Consider the following 26616-nt stretch of genomic DNA (forward strand, 5'->3'; position numbering starts at 1 on the left):
AGTATTTCCAGTACTAACCTGAGGGTTGCCGACAAAGCCGGCATTGTGCTGAGGAATGTGAAGAACATTGTTAGGAAGACAAGTACCACAAACGGCCACAAGTAAGGGCACTGCGACGCACACATTCGGTTGATCGCCTGGTACGAACCGAAACCGCGTTCCAATGTCGACGGGTCATCGTCTGTGTCACCCAGGATCACTGTCAAGTTGCCGGCCGTCGAGTTTATGCATGAGCAGTTGGTGTACACCTGTTGAAGGCAGGAGGAGCGATTAAGGAGAGCTTTTCTGGGTGTGCAGAATTCTCATTTGCGCCATAGTTTCACAGTTGCAACGTGTGGGTTAGGTTTGAACATTGTTCAAAATTGGCAAGTAAGGACAATATTATTAAACCTTCAACTCCTGTTATGTCACTTAAAAGTGTGGTTAAAAGATAAGGTTCTCCGTGACCTAAATAGCTCGCAGTGAAGGCATATACTTTCTGCTCTGGACAAAGGTGGTGTCTAGCTTCGCGCTACGGCCACTCAGATCTCAAGGAAGAACCCTCAAGCACTCATTTTATAGAAAGTGGATTGGTCTCAGTCTGGACATGATAGCCAAGACAGAAATTTATACTCCTGTCAAGATTAGAGGTTTGACCGCCCTGGACTTAAGTAGTCACTTAAGACCCCCTGAAACGTGAAGCGGCAAGAGAAATCGAATCCCTCAAAAGCCCAGAATCACTCAGAAATATTTTCGTATTTATTACAGAAGGTACTGAACGCTGTATTTATACGTCTGTTCATTGAACCGAAGTTTTATCTCGCAGAGTGCAATTACCGTGTCTGAATTAATTAACGTGATGATAAAACTACTTCTGAGTATATTATCTATAAAGTATGTTAATTAATTGCGAATAATTAATATTGATTTAATGTTATTCCCACACTATCGCGGATATAATTACTCGCTCTAAATAATCGAAATGGACACGCTATAACCCCCTAATGGGAGTACTTCAGACGAATCAATTTCATGGTTACGAACTTTAGTACAAGACTCAAATTTCAGTACGCATCAGACATCAAGTTAAAAGCACTGTAACAACGCGGAAGTTTAGCCGTAAATTTCCCTCTCTAAATGTGAGCTGTCACACTTGTGACATGGCTCTCCGTCTCAGCCTCCCCGATCCTTTACGATAACGCGGCTGTAAAAAGATGACGTCCCCGTAATATTGCCGGGTGGTGCTGTGTCCATCTGGGAAAAGTGACCAGGTGGAACTAGTTGTCATATATAAGAGGTCGGATAACACAAAGACTCTGCCACTCTGTCAACCCTACATAGATTTTCATCTCACTATCATTAACGAAGCACTGACGATCGAGTCATGGCTGTATAAACATTACATCTGTTGTGGAAGAAATACCACTATCTAATTCTAAAGAAAGCATTACATTTGTTTCCTGAAATAAAAATTTGCTTTGGAGTTTTAAAATATCTCCTAAAAAATATTTGTATGGCGAACCCCGCTAAGTTATGAGAGTGAATTGTACGAAGTGGCTAGTACAGTACTCGACTGTAATCTTGAGACTTGCAAGGAATGCAGTAAGTCCGTTGCGATAGAGGCACCCCACTTCCTCACCCCGCAAGTATCAAGATTACAGTCGCGGACTATACACGTAATTTGTAATCCCGGAGTCCTGTTTTATTTATTTATTTATTTAACTTTTATTAAGTACATCTAAAAATGCTTCAAATAAAAGTTTTAAGGATCTTAATATGATATATAATTTATGACACTTTCCATCTTTTTTACTTTGAAATTTATTCATAAATATTACACATTTTAATGTCCTTGTAAAATCTGAAAAACCATCACAAAATCTGCGAACAGTTATGGAGACAAGGCAGACGGGCATGCACAGGGTTCCCATAAATTATCCGACGTATCCGCCGCGTGGAAAGAATACATAAAAACACGACACAGGATAGATAAAATGATACATTTCTTCCCCTGTCGCTGCTTACCTTAGAATCGTGGAGCGAGATCTCATGCATGCAACCCGCATAACATGGAGAATAGTACATGACGTCGTCTAGCCCACAAATGGGGTCGAACTGGGTCCTACTGCATCCGCAATCCGCGTTGCAGGAGCTATCCAGGGAAAGCTTCAGGTCTTTGCTGCAGTGAAAAGAGAGATGCATGGACATATTTTCAGCTGGTCAAGAAATTCCCAAACGATGTTCTTCAGTCTCCATCTTCGGCCCTGAAGATGGAGACAGTAGGTTTCTCCGAAACGTTTATATATGTCTACCTGAGAATCTACACGGCGTCACACCCCAGAACATTATCGCCATAAAAATCTCAAATCCCACAAGAAATTTCCTCTTGTATGGAGTCTGATGAATCATTACAGTGTTCACAAAAGCCCTATCCAGAGCCAGTTATATCCACTCCGAAATTCCACACATTGCTTCTCATTTTCATATTCTAATTTTAATATTATCTCCCCTCCACCTACACAGAGGAATTCCAAATGGTTTCTCTCATCACAAGGATTCCGATTAAAATGTGTATATTTTTTATATACTTCATTCGTGCTGCATACTGTACCCATCTAATCTTCATATTCTGACAGTCTTGAAATGCGATGAAATTTTGAACATATCTGGTCGTAATAGGACAAATGTTTACCCAATCATCGTAAGAGTGACTATAGATGAAGATTATAGGCATACATTGAAATCGGTGTGTAATTTTCTGCAGTAGATATTTCTTAATCACAATATTTTGCTCTCAAACGTCCTAAAATAAATTCTCCCCTTGAAGTGGGAGACCAAGTTTCGTACCCATAAAACACTAGTAAGATCATATTTCATACTCATAAGCTTTAATGTTTAGATTTTAGACAGGGCGTGGGTAGTTGATAAAATATTATAGACTGAATTGTAGAAAGCATTTTCTGAATCTGATCTGTTGTTAAATTAAAAAGGAATAATTATGCACACAAATGTGGCGAATTTAGGATATTTCAAATATCCAAGTTAAAACAGAAATAATGATAATGAATAACGCATAACTTGGTCGCTTTACCCCGATTTCATATGTATTCGTGTTTTAAGTGACCATTAAGTTCGTTCTAAGAAAGGAGCAACAACTCGGAGTCTTAAATCTGCAGTGAGATAAGAAGGCTTCACATGGAACTGAAAATCTGCCAGCCGTGAAATTGTGTTCTATCCTCAGTGCAGACCAGACTTTTGCTTAGCAGTTATTTTCTGGCACGTTAGTATACTCACTGCTGTCTGTTCACTGAAATTACTGCTTCAATTTAACTGAGCATATGATCATAATAAATAGGCGTGTTGTAACATCCAATAAACTAGTGGCACGTTAAATTAGACAGTGATTCATCAGTTATAAGCGGACCAAAATATTTCACGGGAACGTCTTTGAAAGATGTCACGATTCACAACTTCAAAATTCTGGTTAGAATGCTGACAGTATAGGACCTATTGCTATCACATTAAAAGTTCTCATGGCCGCTAGAAATTAAGGATATTAGTTTTAACAAATAGGCCATACTTCTCTAACCCAGAAAGTTCTTATGAATGTTATGTTAAACTTAAGTATGATAAGTAAGATTTTTAATGTGATTTGTTATTGTGCGCTGAGAGTCGCATGTTACCTGCGCTGTTTTATTCGATTGTATTTTATGAACGAGTATGCATCCTCGGCTAAGTATCGCAGAATAAAGTCGTATGAGGGCGACGTTGAAGTAAATATCCACGTATTCTTAATTTCGGTGTTAGTTGGAGGATTAAATCGACTGAACATTCATTAAGTGATTGACTGATTAGTTGAGTTTAATATTTGTTGTAGAATATCACAGTATCTTCAAGTGTCAACAGATGACGCAAAAAATTAAGCTTTTAAGTAGTGATTGTTTCCAAGCAAGAAATATCATTCTAGCGAAGGAAAGGCAAATAGTTTGCACTGACCTGGTATTTCCGTACGGGTCCGTAACTCCGGCGAATGTGAGGTTAGGACAAGACAAGAAGAAACACGCGGTGAACGTCACGCCAATCAGAGTGGCGATGACGCAGAACCTGATGATTCCAGCGCAGTGGAGACTGAGGCGTTTCACCAAATAGCCCCCCAGAAACGTCCCTCCGCCCCCGGCAGGCACTGTCACCAGCCCTACACAGGCGTAATGCTTGTAAAAGTTTCTCAGAAGTTAGGAACTGAAGACAGTTTTTACTTGGCATATCTGTAACAGACTCTGACGGAATTAACACGCGAGAAATGTACTGCACATTTGGTGGAGGAGGAAATATGATTTCCTTAAACTGCATTAACCATTTGATCTTTCTTTACTTTGAGGTACTTATGACTCGAGCATTTAAATGTTATTTACGTGAACCTCTAGCTGTTTGATATTCCACAAGAAAAGTTGCTCTAAACATCTTTACAACAAATTCAGTGTCATTAAATAATACAGAGGCTTTCATCTATCTCAGGATAGGGACTGGTGGAGAGCTTTTGTGAACATGACAACAAACCGGGTTCTATAAAATGAGGGGTATTTCTTGAACAGCTGAGGGACTGTTAGCTCGAAGCCACGCTGGTTACGGGTCAGTTCAGTGACTGAGAAACACGTGAGTGAATACAGTAACACGTGTTTTAGGGAAGTAAGTTGTCGGGATGAAGTGGCTCACTATTGTGCCCAGTGGATGGCATTCATGTTCTCGTACTGGGCAGTTCTACTATGAAGGATGTTAATCACCGTACCCATGAGCAATGCAGCCGAGCTCGCATTTACGCTGAACTGGTTCTCGATGAGTTTCGGCAGGAAAGCGGCGAACCCAGCGATGAGCAGACCCTCGCTGGCCCCCGCGAGATTCAGGAAAAAGAACGTCGGGTTAGCGATGAGGCTGCGAAGCGCGCGAGGTAGCTCCTTGATCTTGGTGAAGGCCTCCGTCTTGCGGTTCCCGTGAGCCTCTGACACTCTCTCCGCCTGCAGCGCCGCGGCCCCTCAACACACATGACACCGTGAGACTCAGCAGCAGGCGATAAGAAGGAATGGCGATTGAAGGACAGGAGGACGGAAGGAACGAAAGAGAGAATTAACGCAAGAAAAATACCGGAAAGGAATACAATGACACAATTCTTTAACGATACTGTCAGTAGTTCCATTTCCCTGTATAGTGTCATATAGAGTGATAATTAAAAAAATAATTGGGAAGGATATAGAAAGGAGTGGTCGTGGTACTATCCCGGAATTTGTCTTGGGGACAGAGGAAAACCACGAAAACTTTAGTCAGGCTATTCGGTATCTGAGCCGAGATTTAAATCCTGGACCTACTGAAAACGAAGAGACGTAACTTTCGGTAGAAGGAAGTGCATAAAAAAGATTTAAGTTTACTTCTTAAAAAGGTAAACTGTGGAATGTTGATGCTCTGTATATGTTTGAAACAATGTTATAAATCTTAACGGAAGATACGAAAAGGCAACTTTTAAAACTGATATGACTCGGGGTAAGATGCACTACTGCGCACTGCGCATGAAGATTAATGCGTGATACGTCTGCGCATGCTCTTAATTAAGTCTTTTGTCACAAGAGGTGAACTTACTTTCAAGATTTGGTCGGAGCGAGTGGGTACCCCAATAATATTTTCTTCCGTGTCATAACGTAATTTCTTATTTAACGAAGATTAATATGAATGGAATTTTATGTGGCACTGGATCTTGTAAATGAATGCGACGCACTTAGTCTGCTTATTAATGTAACGGTATCGAAATTTGCTGCGTTCAGTCGTTCTGAAACCTAAAATTCGATACGCCAACGGCGAGTAGATTTAATTCAGGTTAACTTACCTGGAAGCGCGGGCGGGAAAGCCAGAAGTGGCACTGCTAGAATCGTACACATGACAGCGGCGAGCAGGAAGCCTATCCACCAGGCGCCGACCCACACATTGCTGTTTGGTGTTAGGCCCAGTCTGAAACGAACAGAAGTAGGCTCAGAAAACCAGTTCGGTGGCCATATGCAAATAATGTTACAGTTTCCTTAAGATTAAGCTTGTATCTGTACGAACCAGCGTTAGAAACACGGGGTGAATTTCTGGAACGTATTAGAATGCCGTCATTTCTCAAGGACAGCGAGGCCTTTCGAAAGACAAAATAAACGTATTGGCGGTAATTAATTTCTGTTATAGAACATGACGGAGTTGCATTTAATAAAATCCGTAATGCGTGCTACATATTTCGCTTATCTCATTTTCCACGATTTGGCAACCATAATATTTGTTGAAAGGCATTTATTATAATGCTCCCCATTATGAAATTTCTCTGCCCTGTTTTCAATTCTTTATTTAGACCTGTTGTTGAGTAAAACCTACTGAATTGTGTCATACGGATATCGGGTAATTTCAGGTGAAAAATTTACAAAGATTTTTACGATTCTAGATAAATTGTAAATATGATATAGTTAATAATCTTGCACTTGGACCATTTTATAAAACTTGCACATACTCTGTAAACCCTTTCATTTTGAGTTACAGCTCTCTCCCCTATTAATATGAATAAAATCAGTGGAACGAGAGATTAATTCCTACGTGATAAAAAAAAATGCACCGGCTGGAAGGGGTGTCTGTGGCGAATTTGGTTATAGAGTTTATATCTCTTCCGTGCGTCTTTCCATCCACATTTTTCGCGGATTTTGCGGCGATAATAACTTGCTAATCAATTCCATTTTCCTCATTTGAAATGCAGTAATCGTTGTTCTAAAATGTGGTCCAACCTCCTTCCCACACTTTCCTCAGAACGTGTAGAAGCATAAGGCATAATTCGCCACCCTTATACTGTAATCATATTCTCGTTTACCTACCCCCCCACATTTCATCCGTGCAAAGTGATGCATCCAATCTGTTTGTTTAAGTTCTTCCCCCATTCCATCTCATTCCTCAGTCTTTGCTTTCACCCATTCCAATCCCAACGTCTGAAAGGCGAGGAGATGCTGACGGTTGGCTGATAAACTTTCGTCTGCAAACAACTTCTAGTCCTACACTCCTGTTTCATCGCCAGTAGCTGCCCCCTTCTAATCCTGTGAATATTACACCGTAGGGACAAGGGACAGTGAAATTTATGTCTTGATCAGAACGTGCAATTGTTTCTACTCCCAGACCTGGAAGTGTCCGCGGAACACAGAGCCTTGCCAGAAAGATTTTGTGTTTTAAAAGTGGCTGGATAGTCGTCGTGAGTTATTCGCACTGACGAAACATAAAGTATAAAAGAAATGACTTAGAAGTAGTATCATTAACAACTCGTTCTGATGGAACTGAACTCTGACGCTCTGAAGGTATTCACTCACGAACTAAACTGGACCCGGAATGGCCCAGATGTGTATTTAACGTAAATTTGCTAATTTTGGCGATGGAACACTTTCTCTGTAGTACGTGTGAGAATAAAACCGTTAAATAGACGTTATTTGATAGTATCTGGATTTTGTCGATGGCCTCTTCGACTATAGAACGAGAAGCAGGGATATGTCAAATTTCGAAGTTGGCAATTTTTAATGAAATAATTGATTGGGTTCGACTTAATTCATATATAGACGCTTATTAAAGAAGTTCGAAAGGTATAATACTGTCATATGGTGCGTTGTTCAGTATGGTTATGAAATGTAATCCCGTATTCTAATGGAAAATCACAAATTTCAAACTTTTGAATATAAGAAAACTTTTTGACTTAAGAAGTATGAATTGCCCTGAAAATTTAAAGTACTTCTCCAACGTAAGAAGGAACTTTGTGATTTATGCGTGGATCAGGATCTAAAGGAGTATTCTTGGAAAGTTTTTATGTGTATATAGTACAAAGACGCTTTTCATTTGTTTGCCCCTTTCTTGAAGATGAGAAGAAAGGTAAAGAATGAATACGTGAAAGAAGGCAAGAAGGAAAAAATAAATAATAAAACAGAAAGGGAAAGAAGAATATGTTGTAGGTGGGAAGATGTTGACGATGTCTGACGTGAGTCCAGTCCGCTGCGGCTTTGTTGATCATCTCACAGGAAGAAGGGTCGAGGAAGGCTGATGGAAGAAATGGCGATATTGTAACATTAGCCTGCAGGGGTTTGAGCCCCTCAGTATGAGGCGGGGTGGCTCTAACTCCGCCTGTTCCTTGCCCGTGATTCTGCAGTAACCAGAAGGTTTAGGGTACAGTGGTCGCTAAGTCACAGATAAGCGGTGCTGTGGGCTCCTTGTCAGGTTTTGCCGGGCCATAGGAAATAGTGGAAACGTATATCTATGGATTTATCAAAACGTTCTTCAAACGCGTTATTTTTAATATTTTGCACACATCTGCCTTGACGTTTATTTATTGCAGATATCTGCATATATATTTCTGCATATATTATTAAGAATTCAGTTTATAACAACATTTGGAGATGGATGTTTCAACATATTATTCCAGCTTTGCCTCGAATGGCTGAAAAATACCACAGAAGAAATAAATGGCATTTCCTTATCCGACCGCCGAATCTTTCACCTTTAGTGCTGGTGTCGTTGACGCAGATAGAAAACTGGAATGTCTTTATGAAAGCAACTTAAGTCACGTCGTGTCCATATTTCATATAATAAACTGAAAATATCTACATTTTTAAAGCAGAAGGCAGTTTAATATTTTATTAAAATTTATCATAAATCTTTCTGGAAATAAACAGAAAAATAAATGGGTTTTTTTGAAAACAAGTTCTTTTAGACCTTATGTTAAGCATGTCGTGAAGCCCCCAAAGGAGGTGGCATAATACTTTAATACCGTATAACCATTCAACTTTATTTCTTGCCTTCTCGTATCTACACGTCATAATGTTAGTATTCATAAACGATGCTGAAACGAGCTAAAGGGAGTACCGCACACATTCTCGAGTACGAAGTGCTGAATAGTCGTGGGCTAAGAGACAAGCTTTGGCAGGGGGCAGATGGCGCACTCATATACGGAAACTAAAAGGAATATAAATACAGGGGACTGAGACATTTAAGGTATAAGTGGCATACGAGAGCGATGCTTTCAAGACGACTGTGCAAGAAATAAGATGCCCAGATGATGTAAATAAAAAATATAAGAAAGACAAATATAAAGAAAGCGGGGAAGGAAACATGAACTCCCTGTCCTCTTCTACTTCCCTTATTCTTATATAGGCTATGCATTGCTCTGTCTAATTTTGGCTCAAATATCGACTGGGTTACCGGCAGTCCTTTCCCCAGCATTTTATGGTTTTCCTCAGTTATTCCAGGCAGGCGTATATATATATAGTTTCACAAAGACCACGTCCGCTTCCTTCAAAATCCTACCAGATTCATCGAGGGTGATCACCCTCTCAGAATATCCGAAACTAAATAACCGTTGTAGTTGATACAGAGTCGATAAATAATATATCACAATTCCATCTGAACGTGTGTATCTAGTTAAGGGTTGTATAGTTTTTATTTCTGCTGGGTGCATCCTTTCTTTTTGTCTCTGTCATGCCATTTCCATGTTTGTCATATTTTACCATTGGTTTAGCCAGCGTTGTTAAATACCGGCACAGAGTAGCATTGGTGTGAAATTATGGGTTTGTTTGCCTGGTATCATTATCATTGGGTAACCATTTTGAATGTTAAAGGGGATATCGTGCCTAATTTTAGCATGCCGTTATGTATATTTCGGTAAACATATTACTATCAACAAGAATTGTGTTTGATGTTCGACGTGTGTCGTTTATACATTGCCATGCAGATGTGTGTAATAGTTTGGTCGGGGACCGTAAGAGAGAGCAGCTGGGGTAAAGAAGAGGACAAAAGATGTGCTTCTGAATAATTCAGCAGGGAGGGTGTTCCTTTAAGATTACCCCTATGTGTCATCTGTCCAGTGATATTAAACTTTTCGGTAAGATGGCTACGACGTAACACGCACGATACTTCTCTACAGGTAGCAGGGAACCAGCCAGCAACTCGCCTTGCCACTGGCACAACCACCTGTGTACTGGAACTGCCGAATGACCTGCTCAGCTATCAACTGACCATGCATGTAGCATGGGATTAGACCTCGCGGTTAGTGTGTTCGGTATCTAATTATCAACATATCTAGTGAAATATATAACTTGTCTATTCATTTAAAACAACATTTCGGAAACACAGCTTCCTAAATATTGTTTTTCTAAATTACGTAAAAGGCGAAGGAAAATGTCCAAGAAGATCCTTCAGTTTAAAAATGGCCACCTGTATAACTAAATAGAAGACTGAGAAATTAACTCCAGAGTACTGACACTTCTTTCAGAAATTGAGAATTGTTGAACCGGCCAAGGACTGAAGCTATGAAGATGGAGACAATATGTTTCTCCGAAACGTTGGTATCTACCGACGAGTCTACGCGGCTCCAAACCCCAAAAGAACAGCATTTGAAGATGGCGGTCTTCTGGATTGTAGCGCCGTGTAGTCTGGCAGAAGTTTACCGACGTTTCAGAGGTCCTTTGTACCTCCATCATCAGGGCCACTTATCACCTTGACGATAACGTTGGTAAAGAACCAGACTACGCGGCGTTACAACCCAGAAGACAGCCATCTTCGGAATCTCTGCTGTGAAAACCTCAAATCGTACTTAGCGTTTAATTGTATTTGTCGTGTGAACGAAAGTGGGGCTTATTCCGTATTACAGCCAACTCCATTTCATGATATCGAATCGAGGCTGAAAACAGAGCTGATACTTTGGTGCATGTTCCATCACAAATGGATTCCCACCCTCCAAGCAACTTATGATTCTGGCTACGTAGGGAAGATTTATGTATGTAAAACCACTCTAAGAATAAAATACGATGACGACGGGGGCAGGGGGAGTCAAATTCGTTCCTTTTCTGAACGCGGAAAACCTGGTCGCCATATTTCATTTGACTTACAGCCGGTGGATGTGAAATACCGTCACGAGAATGTCAAGACGAGACAGAGGCGAAGGGACATGATTTGTGTCTTATTGCCGAGTCCATGAATTACGGAAAAAAAGAAAATTGTGTTAAAATGTGCGAGTCTTACGTTCTAAGAAACTGCATAGCGATAAAGTGTGGACTTATATTCGGAAGGTACCTGTTTGAATCCCGGCTCTGTTACCGGATATCCGGTTCTATGTTTTATTAGTCGCTCCAGTCGGGTGGCAGAATAGTACATTGAAATTGGCCACGATTTAAGACGTCAAAATCATTACTTATTTACATTTAATTCACATTTAATCAGCTTCTCAATACATTCGGCGCTGTGTAAGTTAAGATTAAGGCTAGTGCGAGCTGTTTGCGCCTTGAAGAAGAATTAACGAAGAATGCATAAGATTACAGGCTTACGTACTCAAATAATTTCAATTGGTATGATGCATTTTGGGGTTTATAAACTTTTTTTCGTATTCCGGTTCCCAGATACGGCTGTCCTGTCTGAGATATTTTGAGAGAAGCGTTGTGATAGTACCTAATACCTATTTATCATTAATGATCATTTTTCTGTGTATTATTCGAAAATTTATAACATCTTTAGTTGTAACGGCGTTGTTAAATCATGTTCTTAATAGAAGCGTTAAACTTACTCTGTTGGATCCACGGAGAGATGGTCTGTGTAGATCTTAAGCAGTTGACCCCCCAGTACGTAGCCGAGGGCGGGTCCAATTATGGCTGTAGTGTAGTAGATACCTACAACACAGAAATTAAATGATAATGTAATACACAAATACGTGAAAAAACTTTCCATTTTGCAATGATAAAAATCATTGTCTTAAATTACTAGCCTACAGATGATTTAAAACAATTTCGTAATGAATGATATTTAACTGATATAAATAATATAATTTTCATGTATCAGTGAGGTGAGGTTTTGATTTTCTCCGGGCGGGGAGTCTGAAGATGTCTGTGGTCTGGATTGTAGCATCGTGTAGTCTGGTAGAAGTTTACCGACGTTTCAGATGTTCTTGCTGCCTCCATCACCAGGAGTTGCCGTGATGATGGAGGCAGCAAGAACATCTGAAACGTCGGTAAATATCTACCAAACTACACGGCGTAGCAATCCAGAACACAGACAGCAATCTTTATGTATTTCTAGTTACACGTGTAGGACTGGATATAAATTCGATGTCCTGTCGGTGTACTTTCTTTATTACAGCGTCAATTTATCAACTTCTAGTGCTCTCGAATGGAGTGCGAAAGGGAAGGGAGAAGGAAAATAGAAGCGAAGATTAAGGAAGAGTATGTAAAGACGAGGTAGAAATCCCACGAGACTCATTAATCTAATTCGCGGGGTACTCTAACCTAACTATGTATTATAATTGTTATAAATGTAACACATTGCACACGTGGGAAGGGAAACCCCTCCTCCAGGGTATAATAACAGGGCAAAATGAGTCCTCTAACCAATATTTGTGTGCTACTGGTTACGGGTGCCATCTTGCGGGGGTTACAGTCGCCAAGCTGTTATGTGGCATGGGGCTCTGGAGAATTTAATTCAGGGATGTACAAGCCTAAATAGGGTACATCAGGGAGAACTGACAATGTGCCGCGCTGAATATTTCAACCCAAGAGAAATTAAATAAAATTGGATTGGGGAAAACATTTGTAATGATAAGTGTAATAATTTGTAGGTTTCGTGTAATATCATATTATTAGAGTGATTGAATTAAGGCGGGTGAGATGGGTGGGACATATAGCATACATGGACGAGATAAATGTCGCTCGGAAATGTTCGGGGGAACAAAGCTAGGAGTATACGTGAGTAGAGTATTAAATGACGCATAAATTAATAGTCAATGAGACTGTAATGGGCAAGTAATTGCATAAGTCATTAGTAACTTGTGTGATAAATTAAGTAAATAAGTCAGTATATAAATAAGATGGTGGCTGAGAAAATAACGAAATCCAATTTATGGACGCTGCTTTGTGCTCGTGCATCCTTGAAGACGACTGTAATTGGAAGCTCGCGTTGTTTTACATAGCTCAGCTGAGGTGTGAGAAAACGCTCTCACTACTTTGTTTGGCCTCGCCTTTATACACACCCCTGTGTACAATTCGGCCCTCAGTGTCCTGTTTCCATTCACAGTCCGATTTTGTGGAAGAATTAAAACGGAGATAAGCTGTTTGTGCTCCCAGGTTGTGGCGTATTCCGTGTTTGAGTTAGTTGCTTCATCTTCGTCGCTGGTACCAAAAGAACAACAATTTGTTGTAAACGTCACATACACTACAGTGCGGAAAGTGCTGATATTTGTCACATTTACCTTAATTTACATGCGTTGAATAGAGTTGTGTCGAGTCTTCATAATGAAGGAAAAGGAATCGCATAATACTTAGGCCCTTTTTATATAAAACCTAAGATATATCGGCATAATAGTGTGTCGCGTTTACCCTGATCCTATTGTTACATAAATTCTGAGGTGAAAGTCTCCGTGGGAACGGCACATTCAACAAGTAAATATGTGTAACATCTGTGCTGTATTTTTCCCACAACACACAGCTCAGATGCAATTGCTTCTGACATTAAGCTGTTAACAAAGGGGCGTAGCATTGACGCTGATGATGGGATGTACTGGACACAAGACAAACGATGCTGGCAACACTCATCACATTTATTGCCAGAAATGTATTTATCGTTCTATCTTGTCCGCCATGTTGTATTCATGTGTGTGTTGGTGTGTAGATGATATTAATATTCTGTCTAAATTTCTGTTTATGTGAGAGTAAAAATCGGTATTCAGTACAAATTCGAAAAAAATATATTTGTAAAATCAAGTGTTTTAAATATTACACCTATCTCTAGTAGCTAACCTAGTCAAGATATTTCCCTCATTTTATGGAACTCGAAGGTTCATTACCGCGTTCGCAAGATACCGCCACCAGTCCTTGTCCTGAGCCAGTTGAATCCACTGCCTACCGTATTTCTTTAAGATTCATTTAAACTATTATAGATCTGACACTGTTTTATCTTGGGTTGAGATGATTTTGGAGGAAACTGCGATGAATATACTAGGAGTCACCCGAAAGCCAAAGTTTTATGTGCCGAAAGAGTTGTGCTCCGAGCCGAAATTCGGAACAGAAGTTTCAGTCTGGGCGAAGTTCAGCTTATTTGACGTCAAATAGCTTTAGGACATGATTAAGCGCAAAGAAACTGGAATGAGTAGGAATAAATCGCAATTGTGACATGTTTCATGACCCTCGTGCGAGAGAGAGAGAACAGTACATACAATTTTTGTTTAATCTATTCCTTCGTATGTTTTAAAAGTAACTAACCATTTCTTGTATTTTGTGAAAAATATTTAGAAAAAGTTGTTTTTCCTTTTCTGTGGGGAACTCTCTCTCTCTCTCTCTCTCTCTCTCTCTCTTTTGTTCTTAATAAGCAAAGTTGGAGAATTCAGGTAGCTTGTAAAAGCTGATGTTGCCACAGGATAGTAACTTCATTTAATACGTGAGCCTTCTTCTTCTTCTTCTTCTTCTTCTTCTTCTTATTTTAATTACACTTTCTTCCACCAGGTCACATTTCCAAAGGGAAGAAGTTTGGTGGAATTAACAAAAAATTATGCAGAAGTTAGAGAACAATAATTTTATTGTTCCTGTGGGAAATTTTCAACTTTTAATTATGAGAAACATCGCGTACGTGCGTTTGTGAAGGGAGGAGCAGGGCACCGGGTTCTTTTCCTCTGCGTAAAGAATCTCTGCGCCTGCGAAAATATCTGCTCGTATCCGTTTCAGTGTTTCCAGGTGGCGATATATTTATCATATTTTCGGCAAAACACACTACGACAATATGATTTGCGTGGAACTCGAAGTTATTTTAACCATTTTAATAAACGAATTTGCTTGAAGAAAAACATAGGACCTTATTTTCATCTGATTATTCTGGTCTGTTATTATTTTTTGAATGTGTTTTCATAAATAAATCATAATATTATTTTAACAGAACACAACTTGTAGATTTACTCATTAACTCCAGGAATATTCTGGGATAATTCCTGTAACAGACCACGACCGCCTCCTTCAGAAGTGTTACCAACTTTCCAATTTTAATCTTCCCGTATCAATTGACACTATATAAACTTTAGAGACTAAACAGCGTCGTTGGAGGTCTTAAATGTTTTAACAAGTCAGGATGCATGCGATGCTATCCTCCTTGTTTGTTTGTTTGTTTAATCTGAAGTTGCGTTTTTCCGTCCACTCACCAAGATACACCGAAGACATCTTCTTCGATACGTTTTCGTCGATGAATGTGACACCCAGAGTATAAAGTGGAGAAGCGCCGGCTCCATGTAGGAGCTGGCCGACCAAAAAGAGCCACATGTGATTCGCATGATGCTCACTACCTTCTTCAAAGTCGCTGCAGTCGCCCTGCGGAAAATAAATAAATAAATGTATCGGTTAAGCAAGGAGTTCTGGAATAAATATAATGGCTGCTTCATTTTAGTCATTGTGTGTAAAATTATTTTCAAATTTTTTTTGTACCAAATTTAATATAAATGAAAATATCTTATTTAAAATTATTTTACGCAGTGGTCTGCATCGTGTGAAAGACACCTTGAGAGAGTATGGCAGACACAACAGGGCAGAAGACACCCAGAGGTGGGAAGAACACCACATAGGTTTAAACTGGACAAAAATCAAGTTCTGTCACCAGAGAAAGTAGAAAATACTTTCTTGCGAATCTATACCGTTATGTATAACGGTATAATATAATTTATTATGCAAATAAATAAGTGAATGTTAAATAAATGCTTAAGCAGATAAGTAAGTAGTTAAGAAGGCACGAAGATGCAAAAAGTTTTACTGAAGTAATAACTGAGAAAGTCAATAATGATGCACGAAAGTGAACAGGTGATCATGACCTGATGCTTACCGTATTAGTGGAAGTATTTATGAAAATTTGGCAGGTACTGGAGTGATGAGTAGCGCCGCGGTACGGACCCACGGCAAAGTGCGGGACTGTGAATACCAAGGAGCCAATCCCCATGAGGAGGACGCCCCAACCAAGCCATCGGGGTTTGCTAGCCCCAGGGCGTCCGCCCAGATACGTCACAGGTATGAGGCACGCGAAGGATGCGATGTCGTAGCCACCCGCTACCAGACCTGACTGCGAGGACCGGAGACCGAACCGGCGTTCTATGGTTGTTATCACCACGTTCACAAACCCGTTCACAACCATTCCTGAAATGAGTAGCACATTCTGCATGACACTCGAACGTCCGTAGTTCCATATTGAACATATAGACCTGAAGAACTGGATTAACAGACTGATGAGCTCTGTAAAAAGGTCTACAGACATGCATACAACACTTGCAAATCAGTAGTATTTGTATTATGAAACGTCGGCATACTTCTACCAGATACACGGCGCAATAACCCAGAATACAACCATCTTCTTACAAACCGCCGTGAGAATCTGAAATCTCACAAATTTCTCGCGGCTCTGCTAATTACTGAAAAATTCTAAGATGTCTGTCTTCTGAGTTACAGCGCCGTGTAGTCTTGTAGAAGTTTACGAATATCATCGCCCTGTTTATGGAGGCTGCAAAGACCACTGAAGTGCTGTTAAATGTCTACTAGACTACACGGCGTTACTACCCAAAAGAGAGCCATTTGCGGACTCACCGCCGTAGAAAACCTCAAATCCCATTGTAAAATAAATTTACATTCGATTTCTACTTTGTAATTGATTAACAGAATGATGAAACGGAAAGAAAAGTGTCAGGACGAAAGAAAGAATTGAGAGATGAAGAAATAAATAAGGATGGGGAATAACAAAAGAAAACTGATGTAGCTGCCAACTGAAATCAAATATCCCTACGATTATTTCGAAGTGTCATCGGAAGAAACACCGTCGTGGATCCACGCGTCACTTAAAGCCGTCGTTAATGAATGTCGTGCTCCTGGTTGCAGTCGATCTCTCGAGAACAGACAGATATCCTGCGGCACTTATCTGAGCCACTTGAATCATTATGATATAGCTTCGGGAGTTCCCCGCGAGATATCGAGATGCGTCACACAGACATGATAATCCTAGTACTCAGACGACACATCGTCCCTTGAAATTACAGCAGCATCGTGCATGAAGGGCGAGGGAGCAAGGAATGAGAGCGGGGGTGGGGATGGGGGGTTGGGGCAAGGCTTTTATTAGGTTCCAATCACTTTCACAAATGGAGTTTGCGTTTACCGCAGTCGTGAGTTTCCGGTGAGTGGAAGAAGAATGAAGAAGCTTGGTTCACATGAGTACGTCCGCGCACACTTAGAGATTTGATACGGTTCATATAAAAATAATTTTATTAGACGATAAATTACTGTGATCGAAGATATGGAAGATGTGGGCACAGATGGGAAGATCATATAAAAATAGATCTTAGGGACATAGGGTTGGATTAATGTGGCTCTGGATGGCGGGCTCTTGTGAGCACGGTAATGAACCTCCATTTTCCATAGAAGACGGGAAATATCTTGACTAGCTGAGAGTACTGCTAGATTTTCAAGAATGACTACTCCGTGGAACTTCATTTGTTACGTTCATATACTTTGTTATTTGCTAAATCTTGAGACATTTATTAAATAAAAATATTTCCTCCTTTCGTTTTGAAACATGCGTATGTGTAAATAAATGAGCCACTAACTAGCCGACTAAGTAACAAGTCAGCTGAGCGAGTAACTAAATAACTGACTAACTAACCGGCCGTCTAATTGTCTGACTATCTAACAAACTGATTCTTTGCCTGTGTAATTAACTTGTGATGCAGCTGGATAAATAATGTAGCGAACAGATGAAGAAGAGACTGGGACTGGTCAATTATGTAACCCTTCGAAGCAAGAAGTTTTTCTAACCAATATTAAAAAAATAAGTTCCTATTTCAAAGAAAATAAAGTGTCTCGTTTACAAAAACCAGTTGGTTAATGTTGTTTAGTAAATAATTGTTTATTTCCCACGGTGCTTTAAAAGTTTTAAGGAAATAACCCCAGAATGTGGGTGTTCTTTAAGCAGTTGGCAGTTATTCAGTTCGTAAGGGCCATCCCTTCTGTTATGAAAGCCGGAAGTTCAATTAAATACTAACTAACTAACTAACTAGATGGCTTACCGAACCCGAAGGTTCATCACCGAGTTAACCAAAGCCCTCCACCGGACCCTGTCCTGGGCCAACAAAATCCAGTCTCCTTCAACTCCTATCTCCCACGGATCCTGCCTGAGATTATCCTCCCATCTACGTCTAGGTCTCCCCTGAGGTCTCTTCCCCCCAGGCTTCCCAAATAGTGGACCCAACCAACTAGATGGCTTACGGAACCCGAAGGTTCATCACCGAATTAACCAAAGCCCTCCACCGGACCCTGTCCTGGGTCAACAAAATCCAGTCTCCTTCAACTCCTATCTCCCATAGATCCCTCCTGAGATTATCGTCCTATCTATGTCTAGGTCTCCCTAGAGGTCTCTTCCCCTCAGGCTTCCCAACCAGTACCCGGTACACAGCACGTAAGGAAACATAAATAACACTATATCCCATCCATGCGTGCCACATGTCCCGCCCATCTCATTCTTCTCGACTTAATCACCCTGACAATACTGGGAGAGCAGTACAGATTTTTAAGCTCGTCATTATGCAGTTTTCTCCACCCCCCATCGTCTTTCCTCTTAGGCCCAAATATCCTCCTCAACACCCGATTCTCAAAAAAATCAATACAGTGCCTACAAACGCTCACGCTGAATCCTATCCTGAGCCACTCTTATCTAGTTTTGTTGAAATTTGGAATATTGTGCTTTAGTTTGTAACGTATTAAAATTTTCATTACAGTGTGTTTTAAGCCAGTGACCCATAAATAAGACAGACCAGCAACTAACTGAGCTAGCAAGAAGTAACTTCAGCAGTTGATAGTTAGTCAGGACATTCTATGCTTTTATAGAACTAATTTTATTTGAGGTTCATTTCAATATTATACTTCCATCGCCTCTTGAGTCTTCCAACCAAAATTCTTAATCCATTTCTTATCTCCCTCGCACGTGCCAGATATATTATCAAATTTCTTCCGCTGGAGGTTACTTCTGTGAACCTTCCCGATTGTGATGGTGGTTTTTTTTAAAATGAAGGGGATGATAGGAAACCTTACCAATATGGTTTTGTGAGGGGGTGAATAAGCAATAGGGCGGATTCTATGTTGAATAGGTAAGGGGAGATCCAGGCCATTCTAAATACTGAGCACGATAGATTCATAATGAAGTTTTCCAATATTGCAGCCATGTGGAGAGGTGGGGTGGGTATGTATACAATAGGCTTCTAACAAGTTGCAAACTTACTGCTTCCTTTTCGCTTAAGAGAGGGCACAATGTGCAGGGTTAACTTGCCCTAGTGTTAGGGGTTGGCGTGAATGAACTTCTATACAATTCAGTCTGTAATTAGAAGCTTCGAGTTAAGAACAAAAGTAAATTGCTATAAAGATAAAGCCATGATAATGATGGTTCAGAACTTCTCCTTTTTATAGTTACATATTGAACTGTTAAGTTATAATATTGAAACAAAAACTAATTAACCCTTTGAAGTCTTAGCTCGTCTAAATAATGTTTAAGAATTTAGTCCATACCGCAAAGAAAACACGCCACTTCACCATTACAAACGCGATCGCCCTGATGATCGAGGCAGCGAGGACCTCTTAAAGGTCGGAAAACTTCTGTCAGACTACAGGGTGCAACAACCCAGAAGACCCCGTGAGCATCCGACCGGAAGTTATTTCTTGCGTTATTTAACGACGCTTTCTGAACTCCGTAATTTACGCACATATTTTAAAGTGATGATGTATGATGATTTTGTATTTGGAAGGAACAGCATGGTCTGAGGAAGACCATGAGAAACCCCAGTCAGGATAGCCGGTTTCCGGGATGAGAACTGAACCTAGGGTGTTCCGTATACGAAGCAGTTACCATTCAATCATGACCTTCTATGAAAGTAGAAGGATAATATTAAGATGGGTCGTTGGGTGACGGGTTGTTAGGGTCGGGGGTGGATGTAACTGGCTCAGGATCGTATTCAGTGGCGGACTGTGGTTTGGGCAGTTTTAAACATTTGTGTTCTACTGGCAGGGTCAGTAATAGATAAGGGTACAATGCTGGCCAAATACAGAGTTCGTTACAGTTCATGAACTGCTCAGAAGCTTTGCCGATGTTGTGGAATACGGCGGTAGAAATACAAAGCGGCTGGATTTCAGTTGTTTTAATTATGTGTAAAGCAGTGAAACAACGGACTGTTAATCAACGGATGGCATAAACGGGGAAGATGGCTCATAAACATAACAGTTTCCCTGCAGCTGCGGAGTTCTCGTTGTTTTTAATGAGACCTGACTTTCACATCGGTGCAATTTGAAAGTCGCGATGCGACACACACTCAGAAACTGACACCATGAAATGGACGGAAAATTATATTACCTTAATGAACGTTTTGTTTCAAATGTTTATTCACAAGGTGTACTTTTATCACGGCTTCCCTTTATATACGAAATGGTCTGCATTAGTTTTGCTCATACACGATTGTTTCTATTAGGAATTACTTTTAAAACTTCACATTTCATGTTACATTCGTGGAGTCAAACAAACACCTTAACAACATTTTATAAATAAAGCTATCACAGTACTTACAATTAAAACATTAAAGCAATTACAGTTTACATTTAAACCCTCATTTTACAATTATAAACGCGGTTTGATTGTCTGGTACTCAAATTGGCGTACAACATTCAGCACGCCTTAATATAGGGAACAACATTCAAAATACCCACCCAATATTTCTGTTCGCACAGCTGTGATTCCGTGTATGATATATTGACAAAACGTTTTGTTTTTTTAACAGCGAGTTTAATCGTGATTATTTTAGGTCTGTGTGTTCCGTACGTAGAACCATAATAGGAATAACTTCCTGTCGGTTTGCGCGTGTGTTATATTTTCAAAACACAACTAATTTCGATTAAATTTCTTATGGGAGAGTGGCATGTGCCACTTTCATAAAAAACAGATTATCCTACAAAAAGTTGGTACACGACATAAAATAGACGGTGTAGGAATGAGATCAATGATTTTTATTGAAAACATTTTTCGACACTGCGTTATCAGAATGTAACTAACTAACTAGATTTCTTACCGAACCCGAAGTTTCATCACCGAATTAACCAAAGCCCTCCACCGGACCCTGTCCTGGGCCAACAAAATCCAGTCTCCTTCAACTCCTATCTCCCATAGATCCCGCCTGACATTATCCTCCCATCTACGTCTAGGTCTCCCCAGAGGTCTCTTCCCCTCAGGCTTCCCAAATAGTGGACCCAACCAACTAGATGGCTTATGGAACCCGAAGGTTCATCACCGAATTAACCAAAGCCCTGTCCTGGGCCAACAAAATCCAGTCTCCTTCAACTCCTATCTCCCATAGATCCCGCCTGAGATTATCCTCCCATCTACGTCTAGGTCTCCCCAGAGGTCTCCTCTCCTCAGGCTTCCCAACCAATACCCGGGGCACAGCACGTAAGGAAACATAAATAACACTATACGACTAAGCATTACAGTATTGTTATCAATTTATAATCATTAAGCAGAAGGTCTGGTTCCTCTATGAGATGACGTCACTTATTTCCTTGTTTGGAGTGTGTTGTGACCGTGTTTATTATAGTCACGTGCCATACACCCACAACACATCAGTCCACACATTTCCTGCATCATTAACAAATGAAGGATTCTAGTTGTGTCTAAGTTCTTTCAAGAAGGGTACATCCAGTAATCTAGCATCTGCTGGTGTGAGGCATGAGAAAGCAGTCCTTGGATCTATGGCTCGTTGAATGTTGCTCTACACCAGTGGTTCTCAGAATTGTTGTGTCTGGTATCACTGATTAAGTCAAAGAAAAGTCTGGTACCCCATGCAAAAGAAATTTGGAAAAAACACAACCTAAATTTGTATTGCTAGAAAAGAGTACATAGTACAGCTTGGTTAAATTAGTTTTAATGTGGAAAATGTTTGAACTTACGTCAGGTTTCAAGAAGGTCCGTCCATTAGTTTTGTGTTTAATTAATGATGTAAGTTACGTTCTTGAATGAGGATTTATGGTACCCCTGGAAAGCATCTCTGGTAATCTAAGGGGTACCGGTACCACAGTTTGAGAACCATTGTGGTCCATCAGAAATCTCAAAGAAGGTGATTTCCGAGGGTTATCGTACGGACGTGAAAAATTATTAACTGCTGCTTATACTAATTCCAGGATTAAGCATCTACACTGTGTAAGTTTTGATTGGTTGGTTGGTTTATGATCATTACTTTAAAATCACTGTTTGCATCATATTAAATCGTATTATATTCTTTAATTGAACCAAGAACAACAACGATTTTAATCTGTTAGGTGTTACAATAAAAATATATTTTAAGTACTACTTAAGATTCATAAGTCATTCTTGACGTGTAATTTTCTAGTAACGTATATTCTCGTTCCTGTGTTTCCCTACAAGCACACACAAATGGGAATCTCATTGAAACACGACTGACACCATGTTACTAAGGTAGTGAAGAAATGCCTTCATTTTTTAAACCGAACGATTAATTACATGAGAGAAAATTACAAAAGAAGTCCACGTAGATTTCTTAGGTTGTTGCTATTAGAATGTTCAAAAAGACAGAGTATTAATGAAGGAATAATGTTCAGATTACAAACACATATATAATTAGTATAAAATTAATCAGACCTAATTTGGAGAGGGCACAAAGGGACAAGATCGATTAAGTTTCAAATAAAAGAGACATAGGAAAATCAAACTATAGATGGAAATACCAAATAAGCCTCCGAACCTCGAAACGGCCGTCAAGCCTTCCAATCCTTTTGGAGGAACATGAACAAGGCTCAATTTCCTTAATATAATATATCCGTCTCCATACATAAAATCAGGTACATGAGACACTAAATCTCTGTCTACGCATATGCGTGTGTTGCGAGTGAAGGCTGAAATGTATTCGAAGCAAAACAATAGCATAACCTTAGGCGGTGTTTATCAAAGCACTTCCGTTGTTTCCATGGTGATGCTGAGTGCAGTATATCTCCAGGATTTAACACGTGGCAAGGAAATGGAAGGTCAACGTAATCCAACGCCCGTTTCGCCTCAATTTTAAAACAGTATTTTACTTTAGATTCGTTATAAAAACTTTTTCTTCGAGAGTTCTGACGGAGTTTCATTTTTTTTACTATTTATCTCCATTTTAGTTTCTTCTTGCTCTTCTTTTGTTATTAATTTTCTTCTATTTTCCTTCTTTGGTCTACCTTCATTTCAAACTTTACTTTTCTAAGATATTGTAGATGCTTCATATTGTGATTTATATAGTATTAAAAATATATTAAAATTAGCCGTCAATCACAAATATAATATTATTAAAAGATTAAAATATCATTTTAACGTTCCCTATCGAGTACTCGATTTACATGTGGAACTTACACTACATGTTTCGGCTATATATAGCCATCAGGTGTTATGTATTTAAACTTATCACTGAATTACTGATTTTTTACTGATTTTAATGAAAATAAAGACAAAAAATCATTAAAATCAGTAAAAAATCAGTAATTCAGTGATAAGTTTAAATACATAACACCTGATGATGGCTATATATAGCCGAAACATGTAGTGTAAGTTCCACATGTAAATCGAGTACTCGATAGGGAACGTTAAAATGATATTTTAATCTTTTAATAATATTATATTTGTGATTGACGGCTAATTTTAATATATTTTTAATACTTTACTTTTCTGTTTGATCATTTCCACCCCTTTATATCTTTACAAGGTCAGAAAAGCAGATTAAATACTCTAATGCTCCAACTGGGATTAGAACTCAGTCCGCCCAGTCGCTACTGTGTCAATACAAGCAGTTGTAATTCATGATCCACTTCGCTCTGTTATTTACACGTGGTGGAATTAGGAACCATCCATTAAAAAGAATAGTCAATAGATGTCGTCAACGACGGCAGAGAATGTGAGAATAAAGAATTCGATTTCGATATGAAATACGGAGGCTCAGTTGATTCAAGTAGCCACGCGTAATCCGTGGTGAACACCTGCATTCGTTACTTCCGGCGAGTACCACGTAGGTTTGCTAGCGTGGAGATTTTCTGTGTTGTTACTTTTGTGAGTGTGTGATAAAACCGGTTGCGTCAACTATAAGTTACATTATTAAAACCCATTACTAGTTATTTATACTATGACTTTATATACTTAAATGTAATCGGTAAGATGTTGGATTTATTCGATTGTTTTTGTTGGACATGCGTGTGATTAGAACGACTCGTTCTGCATGTTATCGATGTAAAGCAAGTCTTAGTGGGAATGAAAGGAGATTATATGCATAGTTTTACTAACTTGTGAACGTGATTACCTTACATAGTATTGTGAAGTAATAACATTGAAACATCGTTGAATAAGCAATATTATGTGTAGAAGTGTTTTCCTGTTTTCCGTAGAAATTGCTAGGAACTTTATGTTGGCTTGAGTTTCCGAACATGGCGGTCATCTTCCATCTACTAAATTATGAAGCTAACATATTTCGTTTCATGATCAATTCTCTTACGAATTACTGTTAGGAATTTGTTCTGCCTGAAGTATTTTTAAATTTAATTTTGTGTAGGCCCTACATATCTTCAGTATGGTGACCAATTGTATTTGAGTTAGCTCCCCCCAGTAGCTATTACGTTTTCCAAATGAGAACGGAAATAGATCCATTTTACCAAAGGTATTTTGTTCTGAACATCAGACAATGAGCATACTAATTGTAACTACACCATGACCTGATCTCTCTAGCATAGAGAAAAACGTAGCAGGCTCATAATTACATGTCCTCCATATTGTGAAGTTGTTCCAAATTTTACTGGTATCTTAGTCAAAATATGGCGGGGAATATACATGAATATAATTTGTTTTAAAATGTCTATTAGGTTTTGATAACCGACGAACTATTGATTTATTAATACGTCGTTTAGAACATGTTGGTGGTATTCAGGTACGCAACGTGTTTTTTTTATAGTCCTTACATATCTGAACGTATAAGAGGGAGGTCATGAGTTTTAGTTTGTATTTTTTACATCGAAAACTATTCAGTTGATTTAGACAGAATTCTGAGGCAAATGATTTACATGACAAATCTGATCGTGTAGGTCAAATATAACCCCGTTGTATCTCAATACGGAATAAAAATATATGCAAAAATAATACCGAATCTTTCAAGAATTGGTTCAAGATTTTAAATAAGGAGGTCTGAAGGCCAATCAGTTCAGAATCTGAGCATATGAAAAATATCTTCACTATTAACTAGACATTTTCCACTTTTAATTACATATTCATTTAAAATAAAATAAGCTCTGACGAGTTAGACCATAAATATAATATTACTTTCGAATTTATAATGTAAAAATTACTTAAATGACCATAAATTTACGCTGAAAAGCATAATGCAATACACGTTATTATTTTGATGCTACTGGAAGGTAACTTGTTTGGATAATAAGTAGTTTCATGTCGAGCTTAATTATTATTAGTGGCTCTACAGTCCTTGAAGGACCTTGGTCTCCTCACACGTGGGTGTTTCCTTAATCTTTTTACAGATCTGATAGGACTCCTTGCACGATTGATCGGCTCTTCGCAAAGCGCTTTCTACCTATACAACACAGCCTTTGAGTGGGATTGGGGGACTCAGGGTTCCAGTGTCTGAGAGATCAAGGCTCGCGCCCCAGACTACGCTGGCCTCTGTGACCGGCGTCTGGTTTAGTAGTTACCCCATTTCACTGCTCGAGTTGGTCTCCTGATACTTCGATCTGTCTGTTGCTTTCTCTGCAGAGTTGAAAACGTGAGAGTAATGTCAAAAGCTCTACATTTTATTCACTAGTATTACAGCTGTATAGTAAACGGGTTAATTAAGCACTGATTTTATGACGCGAAAGTAAATGAACGTTGTATGACGGGCACATTGTGCTGTTTTGCCATAGAACCAGGCGATGCGTATGCATAGGCATATAGAATACGTACATTTACCGATTTCTTTGTCAAATTTACATAGTTCATAAACGAATAAGCTTTTTGCAAATTGTGGGTATGTTTGTATGTTAGCTTATAGCTCGAGAATCGATTCACCGATATGCACCAAACTTGGAATTATCATTCTTTGAAGCCAGAAAGAGAACAATGGACAGTCAAAACTCCAGAAGTGTCCTGAGTTTGATACCCGGTGAGGGCGGTTCCTATAGCTATGAAATTAAGCACGACAGATGAACGGCGTTATAACCATAATTTGTCTGTTTCAAAACGTATAATACAGAAACAAGGACCACAACTAAGAAAACTATCCTGGCTTCGATTCCCGGTGATGGTTTTTGTATTTCGGAGACTAAACACGATAGAAAAACTACGCCAAGACCAATTTTTTTGTTTCGGCAAGGAATAGCAGTAACAAAGGTCACAGCACCGAAAACTCTCATAGGTTCGAATCCAAGGAAGACTTTTTCTGTAGCTAGGAATCTAAGCACGATAGAATGAGATGAAAAAAAATTGTTTCGACGAAAACTTGCAGGGGTCTGAGACTCGGTGAAGATGATGAGTTAGGGATAGTTTTTATATGATACTTCACAA

General features: G+C 39.4%; 1 protein-coding gene and 1 long non-coding RNA gene across 4 annotated transcripts in view; one reads left to right on the forward strand and one right to left on the reverse strand.

Moving 5' to 3' along the window:
- The window catches only part of LOC110827892 (uncharacterized), a 167546-nt gene that overhangs the window by 5314 nt on the left and 135616 nt on the right, over positions 1-26616 (forward strand). The gene's annotated exons all lie outside the window — the stretch shown is intronic.
- Oatp26F (Organic anion transporting polypeptide 26F) overlaps positions 1-26616 on the reverse strand; it is a 55291-nt gene that overhangs the window by 4306 nt on the left and 24369 nt on the right. For all 3 annotated transcript variants that reach the window (XM_022059995.2, XM_022059994.2, XM_022059996.2), the window contains 8 exons: positions 15853-16160; positions 15182-15347; positions 11573-11675; positions 5852-5973; positions 4766-5008; positions 3976-4174; positions 2005-2158; positions 19-248 (listed from right to left, as the gene is read on the reverse strand). In XM_022059995.2, coding sequence (XP_021915687.2) covers positions 19-248; positions 2005-2158; positions 3976-4174; positions 4766-5008; positions 5852-5973; positions 11573-11675; positions 15182-15347; positions 15853-16160 — 1525 coding nt within the window. The remainder of the gene's footprint in view (positions 1-18; positions 249-2004; positions 2159-3975; positions 4175-4765; positions 5009-5851; positions 5974-11572; positions 11676-15181; positions 15348-15852; positions 16161-26616) is intronic.

Source organism: Zootermopsis nevadensis, unplaced genomic scaffold, assembly GCF_977971745.1.
Source record: "Zootermopsis nevadensis isolate Lab colony 2312 unplaced genomic scaffold, Znev_1.0 Znev_ptg000003l, whole genome shotgun sequence".
NCBI classification, from domain to species: Eukaryota; Metazoa; Arthropoda; class Insecta; order Blattodea; family Termopsidae; genus Zootermopsis; species Zootermopsis nevadensis.